The sequence below is a fragment of the Gracilinanus agilis genome, chromosome 4 (assembly GCF_016433145.1).
Source record: "Gracilinanus agilis isolate LMUSP501 chromosome 4, AgileGrace, whole genome shotgun sequence".
NCBI classification, from domain to species: domain Eukaryota; kingdom Metazoa; phylum Chordata; class Mammalia; order Didelphimorphia; family Didelphidae; genus Gracilinanus; species Gracilinanus agilis.
In genome coordinates this window covers 290,353,179-290,366,085 of record NC_058133.1, presented here as the reverse complement: position 1 = coordinate 290,366,085, position 12,907 = coordinate 290,353,179, and the positions used below count along the sequence as shown (strand labels likewise).

The following is a 12,907-nucleotide window of genomic DNA, read 5'->3' as shown; positions in this document are numbered from 1 at the left end:
CCGACACACACGTTTTTTACTATCAGTCAGTCCACATGAACTAAAAGGTCAGTAGGGCCTAACAGAATGACTGCTGCTCCTCTTGTGTGACTGTTGCCAGGTGTCTTGCTAGCAGGATTAGATCAGTTAATAGTTTTAATTGAAGTGGGATATAGTTTAATCATATGCTTAAATTCATTTGACCTACCCACAAGCATGCAGCCTAGGTCCCCCCTTGATATGACCCTCTTCTCAGCTATACCCAGCTTCATGGTCCTGTTGAGATAGTTGACTATTAAAATTCAAAGCTTTGAATGCCCACTGCTATATCACTTTATACTTTATCGAGCCAGAAAACACCTAAATTCAAAACAAAAACATTTAATTAAAAGAGAATGGCAAGGTATTAATAAGGAATTGGGTACTTAACAATCTCTGGAACCATTCACAAATGACTGGCAGAGCATACTTTTAGCAGTAATAGACCTGAACCATAAACAGGGTGGGGAAAATAGAGCTTTGCCCAAGGACACGCAAATTTAGAGGACTCTGGGGGTATTTACCCTCCTTCAGTCCCACAATTGTAGGAACACTAGTTGACTCCCAGTCATCTCTTATGTCTCCCTAATGCAGTGGTAGAAGGTTAAGTCACGGAAAGGGATTAATGGAATCCATTGCAACAGAAATATTGGTAATGCTATTTTCTTGGCACAGTGAGTAGAAAGCACTACTAACTTCTCTCTATTTTATTTTCTCTGCAAAGGCTTTTATTTTTCTTTAATCCCTCATCTTCCTCATACCCACTTTTCTCGAAAGACTCCTATATACTTTTTTTAACTCTTATTTTTGTCTTAGTGACAACTCTCAGACAGAAGGCCAAGAGGAAGGCAAACGGGGTTAAGTAACTTGCCCAGGGTCACATAGCTAGGAAGTATCTGAGTCCAGATTTGAACCTGAGTCCTCCTGACTCTAGGTCTGGTGCTCTATCTACTGTGCTATCTAGCTGCTGCTAAACTCCCATATATTTTTTCTTTTTTTTTTTAATTTTTTAAACCCTAATATCTTTTACATATATCCTTCTATATTAATTTTTTATTTGTTACAGGGCTAGGCAATGGGGGTTAAGTGACTTGCCCAGGGTCACACAGTGGGAAGTGTCTGAAGCCAGACCTGAACCTAGGACCTCCTGTCTCTAGGCCTGGCTCTCAATCCACTGAGCCATCCAGCTGCCCCCTCCCATATATTTTTAAACTATAAACAACGGAGGCACATCTACCCAATACAAATCCATACAAGGTGATGTTGCCATGTTTCAGAGTCCATGTATAGGTTTCTTAGAGGTGTACTTCAAAGAGGATTTCCTCCAACGGGCAAGGGTCTCTCTCAGCTCTATGCATTAAAGTAACATGGGGTTTGTACACAGATATACCTTCCTACTTCCCCTCACTCATTACAAAATCCCACAGTTCCTACAAATCATCCTCGGTACCCAAGTACATCTGTGAATTTAAACCAGAAACATTTGTAAGCTGGCATATCTTAGTTAGAAATGGAGGGGAAATCACGTTACTACATTATCTACAGGTGACATTTTTAATGACCAAACTGAATCCATGTATTTAATTGTATTCTGTTGTTGTCGTTGTTTGCGTGTTTGTTTAGCAAGCTCTTGCCTGTGACATCTCGTTGCAGTCATGGCGCCCAAAAAGAAGACCATCAAAAAGAACAAAGGAGAGGTCAACGAGATGACGATAATCGTGGAAGACAGCCCACTCAACAAACTGAATGCCTTAAACAGTTTCTTAGAAGGAGGCAATGGATTGAATTGCATCTCATCAGAAGTGACCGATGCCTCATATGGACCCAACCTCTTGGAAGGATTAAGCAAAATGAGGCAGGAGAACTTCCTTTGTGACTTAGTCATTGGTACCAAAACCAAATCCTTCAACGTCCACAAGTCGGTGATGGCCTCCTGTAGTGACTATTTTTACAACATATTGAAGAAGGACCCTGCCACTCAAAGAGTGGATCTCAATGATGTGTCCCCAGTTGGCCTGGCTACCGTGATTGCATATGCTTACACTGGAAAGCTGACTCTTTCCTTGTACACAATAGGAAGCATCATTTCTGCTGCCGCCTACCTTCAGATTCACACCCTCGTGAAGATGTGCAGTGACTTTCTGATACGAGAAATCAGTGTTGAGAATTGTATGTATGTTGCTAACATAGCAGAAACCTATAACCTGAAAACCACTAAAGCAGCCGCCCAGAAATTTATCCGGGATAACTTCATTGAGTTTTCGGAAACCGACCAGTTCCTCAAGCTCACTTTTGAGCAGATCAATGAACTGCTAGTGGATGATGACCTACAGCTGCCTTCTGAAGTCGTCGCATTCCAGATTGCAACCAAATGGTTAGAATTTGACCAAAAGAGAGTGAAATATGCTGCTGATCTCTTGAGCAATATTCGCTTTGGTACCATCTCTGCTCAAGACCTAGTCAACTATGTTCAGTCCGTGCCCAGGATGATGCAAGATGCAGATTGTCACAAGCTTCTTGTGGATGCCATGAATTATCATCTGCTTCCCTACCACCAAAACACACTGCAGTCCAGGCGCACGAGAATCCGAGGGGGCTTCCGAGTTCTAGTCACTGTTGGGGGACGTCCTGCTCTCACTGAAAAGTCCCTTAGTAGAGATGTCTTATACAGGGACCCTGAGAATGGATGGAGCAAGCTTACTGAAATGCCTGCCAAGAGTTTTAATCAGTGTGTGACCGTGATGGATGGATTTCTTTATGTGGCTGGTGGTGAAGACCAGAATGATGCAAGGAACCAAGCCAAGCATGCAGTTAGCAATTTCTGCAGGTAAATGATCTCTCATTAGGAAATGAAAAGGTCAACATTTGAGAAAAATGGTCCTTACTTGGGAGTACATTAACCAGGGGTTGGGGCAGGGAGGGGTGCTATATCAATTTATGGCATCAGAGAAAGAAAGAAATTGGTCCATGGCTAATAGAACAAATAGATTCTGTGAGGAAAGTCAGAGCTGAATACATTAGTTAATACATTAGGAAGAAAACTCTTGAGACATTGTTGTTTATGTTTTATTTTTATTTGTTTAAAAAAAAAAACCTTACCTTCTTTTGTGGTATCTATCCTAAGACAGAAGAATTATAAAGGCTAGGTAATTGGGATTAAGTGACTTGCCCAGAGTCACACAGCTAAGAAGTGTCTGAGGCCAGATTTGAACCCAGGTACTCCCAACTCTACTAGGTGCCCATTTTAGATGACAGCTTCTCATTCCATCACATGCGTAACCGATGCATCTTGCATCTAGCAAAGTGCCTAGCACATAGTGGGGGCTCCCTAAATGATTGTCAAATGATTGATTAATAACAGGGGAAAAGTTGGAATAATTACTATTTAAGTTAATTTCTAAGACTTACATGAAGGAATAAGTAGATTGTAGCAAAAGTATGGAAAAGAGCACAAATTCTTTTATAGGCATCCAGTCATTTCACAAATATTATTGTAGTCACATGGTTATTCAGAGAATGAAGACAAGTATCTTCCCATTATCCTTTCATTTAAATCTCATGTTCAGTAAATCATGTGTGAACAGAAGTATCTCTGCTTTCAAGAGGAATTGTTGAAAGAAAAACAAAGCAGGGGGGAGCAGGGGTTTCCAAACAGACACTGCCCTTCTCAGTAGAGGAAGCAAGCACAAGAATGATTCACGTTAATGGGAGAGCACACTTGGGGAGGATTGTGTCTCTGAACAGTTGGTATTTCCTGGAAGAGTTTGTAACCTGAATTCTTGCAGTTGGAGGTTGCCAGTGGCCACACCAATGGAGATTCTTCCAAAGCAGAATACTGATTGCATCAGATAAGTGATGAGTGAAAGAATGGGCAGTAATTTTAGACATAGAATGTCCATGGGGTTCTAAGTGGTATGGGAATTCCCAGCTACTAACTCCATTGTCCAACTTTTTGTAGCTTCCTAGGGGTTCAACCCAACATGATGTTCTCTTAGGGATCTCCTTGATTTTGTATGACTAGGGTTGAGGGAGTGGCAGAGGGACAGCATGGGGGAGGTGGGGAGAGTGTGGACAGGGATGGGGCAATTTCATCTCCTTGAACTTCCAGAGACAATGTGTTCCTCTTCTAGTTAGATCATACAAGAAGTATCTTTGAAGATCTATTCTTCCTAAATGGTGGCAATTACAAAAGAAGAAATCATTCTCTGAAAAATTTTTTGATCCCTCTTTGTGTTTCTATTTTACTTAATGAGCATTTGTCTGTATGTATACAGGGTTTTATAATGGGATTTTATAGGACAAAGATAAATATTAGAACGAAGAAGTGATTTCTACATCTACTCTAATTTTGTGCCAACCATCGCTAAACAGGTGGCCAAAAAGAGGAGGGGGCAGAGTTTGTGTCTTACACTGTTGTCTTTCCTGGTGCATAATATTCAATCCAATTACATATTTGCCCCTCTGAATCACTGATTAAACGACCAGAAAAAATATCTTAAAATCAAAATGGCCTTACAAACAAAAGATAAAGAATAAGAGAATTAACACTTAATTCTCTTTTTTCAAGGTTTGCAGCAGCAATATCAAACTAGTTGAAAGACCAGGGCATTAGGAGCAGAGTAAGAATAAAACTTCCTGATACTGAAAAATGACACATCCCAAGCAAGTCTTCCATCTTGATGAGAAGTGAAGGGATGAAAGGGAAGTAGATAATTATCTATGGATGGGTGGGTGTTTGTGGAGATACAAGGTAAAGGCAAAGGTGGGAGATGTCTCCCTTCTTTCAGTCCCCCATAAATATCCAATCTCTCCCTGAAACCTCACAAACATCCCTTTCTTGAGTAGTCTGAATTGTCACTATAAATGGCGAACTGGCCATCAACTTTTGTCCAAACTTCTGCCAGGTGCCTATGGACGTAAGGAGTTCACAGGGTTCTATTGGCAACCAATGAGGAAAGAAATCTGCTGAATACAACCCCTCAGTCTAGAGCTATATATAACCAAAAAAATGCAAGTCTCATACCTAGTCACTTATGGAGTAGATAAAGCACTGGATTGATTAAAAAGAAAAAAGGACTTAGATTCAAATACCACCTTTGCTACTTAATATATTTGTGACTTTTGGCAAGTTAAGGGTCTCAGGTTTCAGTTTCTTCATCTGTAAAATGAGATGAGAGACTTAACAATCTCTAAAACCATTGCTGCTCTACATTCTGTGAATATTTTAAAATTTTCTTTACAAGATACTTTTTGATTATCTTTTTCTTGTGTCACAATTTGTTTTTTATTGGGGTAGACAGTGTGGTATGAAGAGAAATCAACACAACGGGCTCTTTCCTTAGTCTCTTTTCCATGGATATTGTGAGAATTAGCCCAATAAGGTTTAAAAAAATAACTTAAGAGGGCAGCTGGGTGGCTCAGTGGATTGAGAGCCAGGCCTAGAGATGGGAGGTCCTAGTTTAGAATCTGACCTCAGACACTTCCTAGCTGTGTGACCCTAGGCAAGTCAATTCACCCCCATTGCCTAGCCCTCACCTCTCTTCTGCCTTGGAACCAATAGGTAGTATTGATTCTAAGACAGAAAGGTAAGGGTTTGGTTTTTTGTTGTTGTTGTTGTTGTTTTTAATAAATAAATAAAAATTAGCTTAAATTTCCCAGGAGCCACGGAGAAGAGTAACTCGATTTCTTTACCATTTCCAGATATGACCCCCGTTTCAACACTTGGATCCACCTGGCAAACATGAATCAGAAACGCACTCATTTCAGTCTAAACGTTTTCAATGGGCTCCTTTTTGCAGTAGGCGGCCGCAATTCTGAAGGCTGCCTGTCTTCCATTGAATGCTACGTGCCTTCCACCAACCAGTGGCAGATGAAGAAGTCTCTGGAGGTGGCAAGGTGTTGCCACGCCAGTGCAGTGGTGGATGGCAAGATCCTAGTGACGGGAGGCTACATCAACAGCGCTTATTCTCGTTCAGTGTGTATGTATGACCCAGCTAGCGATGACTGGCAGGATAAATCTATCCTTAGCACTCCACGGGGCTGGCACTGCGCCATCGCTCTTAGCGAGAGGGTCTATGTTATGGGGGGAAGCCAGGTAGGGCCCAGAGGGGAAAGGGTGGACGTGATCCCTGTAGAGTGCTACAATCCTTACACCGGTCAGTGGAGTTACGTCTCTCCTCTTCAGACGGGAGTCAGCACAGCCGGGGCTTCCACCCTCAATGGTAGGATTTACTTGGTGGGAGGCTGGAATGAAATAGAAAAGAAATACAAGAAGTGCATCCAGTGCTTCAATCCTGACCTTAATGAATGGATTGAGGACGATGAGTTGCCCGAAGCAACTGTGGGAGTTTCATGCTGTACCATTTCTATGCCTAACAATATGACCCGGGAATCTAGGGCTAGCTCAGTGTCCTCTGTACCAGTCAGCATTTAAATGTAGTAAGAATGAAAAGATGCATTTGTATAGCTATGTATTTAACTCTTTGGCCACTTGGGCTTGGGGTTTTTTGTTGTTGTTGTGTGTTTTTTTGATAACCACAAAGAGTAGTGTATAAACTTCCCCAAAGAAGATTGTATTTTAAAATATGATGGAACCAAGTAGGAGGCGGGACAGCACAGTCATATGGAGTCAGAGCTCCTGTGTTAGCATCCCAACTTTGGCACTGTATGACTTTGGGTGAGTCATTGAAAGACACTTGCCATCTGGGTCTCATCATACAGTTTCCTCATCTGTAAAATGAAAGGAGTTGATCAAGGTGAGGGGGAAGGAAAAGAGCACCTACGATGTGCCAAGCAGCACTGTGCTATGGGCTTTCTAAATATCTCATTTGAGATCCAATTCAATAAACATCTATTAAGTGCCTACTATGTGCCAGACACTGTGCTATGGGCTTTCTAAATATCTCATTTGAGATTCAATTCAGTAAACATCTATTAAGTGCCTACTGTGTGCCAAACACTGTGCTATGCCCTTTACAGATACCTCATTCTAGATTCAATTCTATTCAGTAAACATTTATTAAGTGCCTACTATGTGCCAGACACTGTGCTATGGACTTTCTAAATATCTCATTTGAAATTGAATTCAATAAATATTTATTAAATGCCTACTATGTGCCAAACACTGTGCTATGCCCTTTACAGATACCTCATTTGAAATTAATTCTATTCAGTAAACAATTATTAAATGTCTGCTATGTGCTGAGCACTAGTGATACAAAAAGAGGCAAAAGATAGTCCCCACCCTCTTACGATCTAATGTATAATAATAATGACCTGCAATTTACCTTCCAACTGTAAAACCATGATCCCATGCCAAGAGGTTTTAAAAACCCGGATATCATCTAATCTCCTAGAGTGGCTTGCCTGCGGACCTCTTTCACAATTGGAATTTTGAATGAAAAACCAAGACTTCAGCCACAGTAAAGCAGCAGCATGCTGTTCCCAATAATGGCCACTGGGTGGCACCTATGTCTGGGTTTGTTGCTTTTCTGCTGGAAGTGTGTGAATTTTCCAATTCAGATTTGACTTTACATTAAAGTTTAAGAATAATTTTGCTTACGTTTACGTTATGGACCTGCATAGAATCGGTCCAGCTCTGTAATACTTTAAAATACATCATTTACTAGTATGCATATTTTATATTATCACTCAGTACTTTGTTACACTTTAGGGAGAAAACAAATGCTTATAGCTGAAGGATTCCCATGGAAGCAAGAAATTCATTCTTGTGTAAAAGTTATTCTAAGTAATTTCAATTGTGCATATAATACTTTTAAGTTCATTGGAGGCGGGGAGGGGGATTGGTTTGTCCTATTCTGGCCCCCTTGTCTTCTTCCCAGTCATTTATTTCTAGAACGACTTAAGACAATTTGATCATAATTTAAGTGTGGTTTTATTTTCTTAGTTATAGCTAAGTAATGGATATCCTAAGGCAGTCTATGTTTAAAAGAGAAAAGAAAAGGAAAGAAAAGAAAAGAAAAGAAGAGAAAAGAAGAGAAAAGAAAAGAAAAGAAGAGAAAAGAAAAGAAAAGAAAAGAAAAGAAAAGAAAAGAAAAGAAAACTTAACAAACTCAAACTGGCTCTATTACCCATCCCTTAGAATGGGGTCTTATAGGAAAAGAGCCAGGATCCTTAATCAAGGCTAGCTCAGACAAAATCAGAGATAAAATTTGACTTTGATGCTCTAGAATATGCCTTTATGAGTCCTTCCCTCCGTTTGGTGGCCTGTGGCACAGTATCTTCCTCCCTAAGTAGCAAAATCTGTTCTCAGAAAAGGATCTACCACCAGCCATTTATACTTCGGGATCAATCGGCCAAAGAGGCAATATGGAAGCCTGAGTTCAAGTTCCACCTCTGAAACACATTGGCCAGGTAGCCTGAGCAAGTCACTTAAATTCTCAGTTCCCTAATCCATTCTCTGAGTCTATAAATTCTAGAGAGGGTATTGATTTGCATGCATTGAAGGATCCCTCACCGAGGACTTTCCCATATCAATGAAATGACAGTTCCAACCTCTGTTTCTATGACTTTGTTAGTACAGCAGTTCTAATTATAGAATGAGAAGTTTTTCTGTTTGTTCACAAGGCAGAATTTGACAAGTGAGTCACAAATCCTGATGTTAATCCTCCAACCATGAAGGCAGTCCATCTAGTTATTCTTTGGCAAATAGATGATTCATAATCCTGGAGGTATATATAATAGTGTCAGTAATCTGAAACATTAGAATGCATCACTGACCAAAATAAGGTTAAAATTCAGTCCCTCATTTTTTTCAGGGAATGATAAGTGGTTAATTTTCCATAAAGGTCACTTCCTATACCTATTTTTGAATTTGGCCCATTAGAGCTAGGCCAAAGCTTCTCTATTCCCAGTACAAGGCTTAAAAATCAGGTCCACTATTTGTTAATCCTTGCCTGTCTTCTGTTTTAGAATTGATACTTAGGATTGACAGAAAGTAAAGGTTTAAAAAAAAAAAAAAGAAAAGAAATGCATGTATAAATATTATCTTAAAATAGATAATAAAATACATTTCAAATGTATTTTAAATACATTATAAGAAATGTAATTTAAGTACATTAAAAGAAATAATATTTGAAAGTGTCATTCATTGTGTCCCTATGTTCTATATCCTCTATGGCTGCTAATTTTTCCTACCTCCCATTTGTATGATGGCAAGACCCTAAATCACACTATTCTTGAGTCTTAATAAACTTTGAAATTTACTACTTAGATGAAAATCTCCTTATTTAATATTTTTCTTCCTTTTCTATGGTCCTTTTGAACCATACTGACCTTTTTTTTAACATGTATGAAAAATGAATATAAAATCTAGAGTGCTTTGGGGTTTGGTGCTATAAAGTGTAGCAATTCAAAGGATTTCTGTATTAATCACAGAACTTGGGAACTGGAATCAGCAGCCTATAACCAGAAGGAATCACCAGTATAATATAATTGGCAATAGTCATCCAGCCTCTGTTCAGAGACATTGTTAGAAAGTTTTCTTGATATCAAATCTAAATTTTGCTTTTCAGAACTTATACTTGTTTCTGTTTCTACCCTCTGGGGCCAAACAGAATAACTCTAATTCCTCTCCAAATATGCCAACACTGCAAATATTTATCTACCGCTATCACTGTTCCCCTTGAGTATTCTCTTAACCAAGTTAAATGTCTCAGTGTCCACTGACCAATTCTCATGAGATATGGATTCGAGGTCCTTCACACAGTCTTGGTTGTACTGCTCTAGACACTCCAGCTTTTAAATGTCCTTAAACTATGGTGCCACTCTTAAACTCTGGATTTAGCAGTGAAATGCTACCCTTTTTCTTTTGAGTCTCTAGTTGCACTGCTCCATTTGTCTTCTGAATGAAAAACAGACATATTTCATGAAGAAATATTAAAACTGTTCTCCATTTTAAAGTATATGCCTAGTTGTTGTTCAGTCATTTTCAGTCAAGCCCAGCTCTTCATGACCCCAAATGTTTTTCTTAGCAAAGATACTAGAGTGGTTTGCCATTTAATTCTTCAGCTCATTGTACAGATGAGGAAAGTGAGGTAAAGAGGATGAAGTGATTTGCCCAAGGTCTGAGGCCAGATTTGAACTCAGGAGGCCTGACACCCTATCCACTGTGCTACCCTAGCTCCCTAGTCACCTCTACCCCACATTTGCTTTGGGAATCAAGATAGAAACTGTCTACTGTATATCATCCCTTTTTCTTTAATAGTTGCCAAACTAAATCATTCAAAAAAGACAAATCGTGGTCAATTGATACACATTTTCCTGTCATTCATTGTTCAGGTGGGAATGTGCACAGAATCTACTTTCATTGTTTTGGAAAGAAAGTGCTCTCTTTAATTTTGAGCTATCTGTAATAAAAACAAAAGAAACGCTTAGAGGGTTAAATACGAGGTCTATGGACAATTATAATTACGTTTTCATTCATCCTTGACCTACCTTATATTGGATTATGGCTGAAAATTATGGTGTTTCTGTTTTGGTGGGGTTTTTTTTTATTTCCTTGAACTGGGAAAACAGGTTTATACTTTCAATTTCTATGGGTTCATTTTATAATGGCATTTTATGGCATTTTAATCTCTCAACATTCAATTAATACACCAGAGTCAAAGCTATAAGCATTCCTAATATACCTGAAGAGGGGTTTGTGGTTTTCAGAATATGTTGAAATTCAGAAAGAATGTCACCAACCAAGCATATCAGCTCCAGTTCTCCCTCTCTGCCCCTCCTACCCCCCCCCAACATAGTAACCCTGGGAAACCTCTCTAAACGCAATTCCCCTTGACTTCAAAGAGAGCTCTGCTCCCTTGGCAACTTGGCTGCCAGGGCTGAGTTATAAAACAACAGGAGAATCAGGCTTGTTGAACAAGCTAAGTTATCTAAAATGCTTTCAAATCACAGATGGTCCATCCATATCAACATTTCTTCTTAGCAGTCATGGCCATGGTGGAAGAAATGGGAATTTTCTGAAGTTAGCACCACGATGAGCATGTTATAGAGCTTGAAACAAAGGGACACGTTAAAGTAATGACATCTCACAACTATGGCTCAATCAAGAGGGTTGTTAAACATCTCAAAGCTCCAGGAACAGATTTCTTACCTAGGCTCCCTCTCTCCATAAATGGCACCTTCAAAGGATCTCAGGAGAAGAAAAAAAAACAAAAAACGGTGAAGTCAATGATGCTGTGCTTCTTAGGAGAACCTTAATGGTCCTAGTCCAAGCTAATTGATCTCCATCCCATGTCAACAAGCATTTATTAAGTCCCTACTATGTGCCAAGGCATTGTATTAGGTGCTAGAGATACAAATACCCCCACCTCCACTCTACTTTCCACCCTCATTCCTATCAGCCAATACTTATCTGGGATGGATAACTGGTTGGAATTTGACAAAAGTTCAGAATCATCCCTCAAATAAATATCATAGCTGGAAACACAGTGATCAGCCTTACGTTCTTCTAAATGCCTACCTCAGAGCCCAAGGAATTTTGACCACAAATGTTCTTCTTGAAAATATTTGTGATGCTCTTTTGTTGTTGTTGTTGTTCAGGGATTCAGTCATGTCAGACTTTACGACCCTCTGAACCTTAACTAGCCATAACTTGGCAAGGTTACTAGAGTGGCTTGCCATCTTCTTCTCCTTTTGTCAGGCAATCAGAGATGGAGTGGCTTGTCCAGGATCACACAGCTCAGAAGAATCTGAGGCTGGATTTCTACTTGGGTTTTCCTGATTCCAGCTTTAGCATTCTGCTGTAGCATTGTGAAAAAGTTCTTGACCCGGGTATTTTGAGTCAGTGACAAAGATTTCATTTTTCCAACAAGTTGTTTCAACACGACCTATGATGGTTTTCATGGGATAACTATATTGTCTATTCTAGAATTCCTGGTGGATCCAATGACAGGTATTTAAGTAAAACCTGAGGGTATTGCTGACAGGCTTAAAGGTGGTAACGTTCTTGCTAAGATAGGAAAAGCTATTAAATGTGAGGCATGTTAAGGAGATTCCCCAGTGCATGCCAAAAGAGACAGATTCCACTGACTTGTAGGGATCCTTGCATCCAGAAGAGGCTCATGGGCTTGGAATAAAAGAAGAATCATGTCTTGTATGGTTGTAAACATGTAAGAAGGGAATATGGAAAGATGGCGAAAGCGAAGTCATTCACCTGTGAATGTGTGATAATAGATTAGCTTGTGGGAAAGAACTGGCAATTGGTGGTGAAAATTGAGATACATTTGAGTTGGATAAGCCATATTAAAGTACTAATCCCTCAATTTACAAATTGCCAGTATGAAGACTGAAAAAAAGCTTCCATAGCTATACTTTGCTACGTGGATCCCAGTGTATCATTATCCCATATCTTGCTTGCTGAAATCAAGACAATTATGAATTGGAATGCTGTAATGATCAACTTAAGAGCAAGCAGGAAGTTGTTGCATAAATTGAACGCTCAAGTGTTGAAAGTTATAATGTAGAACCTCTTTGGAGAAAGCAGGTTAGCATTTGTCACTTTTTCTTTCCAACCTTTTTTTTTTTTTTTTTTTTTAGAGCTGTATAAAAATGTAAAAGGTGTGTTTTATTTATTAGGTACTAAGTTTTAAAAAACTAACGCTTTTAGTATAGTGCTCTCAGGATGATTTGAAGTTTCTTTTTTTTTTTATTTCCCAACTGGAAATTGCTTCATTTTAATTATGACTTAACCCTTCATTCAATTATGTTGTCAGATGTTAAGGGGCCAATCGGTTAAAGACTTCCTTTTACTCTTCTTCATGAAAAGTACTTATATTCTTGGGAAACTAGCAGTTTAGGTTGGGGGAAGAGGGGCGCCATTTGAGTATATACATAGAAAGCAAAATCATTTGACCTGAAAAGATAA

General features: G+C 39.3%; 2 protein-coding genes across 2 annotated transcripts in view; one reads left to right on the top strand and one right to left on the bottom strand.

The window, feature by feature from the left end:
* The window catches only part of LOC123246452 (elongin-A-like), a 90,896-nt gene extending 89,221 nt beyond the window's left edge, over window positions 1-1,675 (bottom strand). The window contains 1 exon segment of the mRNA XM_044675348.1: window positions 1,550-1,675. Within this exon segment, the coding sequence (XP_044531283.1) occupies window positions 1,550-1,675 (126 nt within the window).
* Window positions 1-6,896, top strand: part of KLHL31 (kelch like family member 31) — a 24,251-nt gene extending 17,355 nt beyond the window's left edge. The window contains exons 2-3 of the mRNA XM_044673474.1: window positions 1,642-2,845; window positions 5,719-6,896. Of these exons, the coding sequence (XP_044529409.1) occupies window positions 1,674-2,845; window positions 5,719-6,451 (1,905 nt within the window). The 5' untranslated portion in view covers window positions 1,642-1,673 and the 3' untranslated portion in view covers window positions 6,452-6,896. The remainder of the gene's footprint in view (window positions 1-1,641; window positions 2,846-5,718) is intronic.
* Window positions 6,897-12,907: the final 6,011 nt, after the last annotated feature.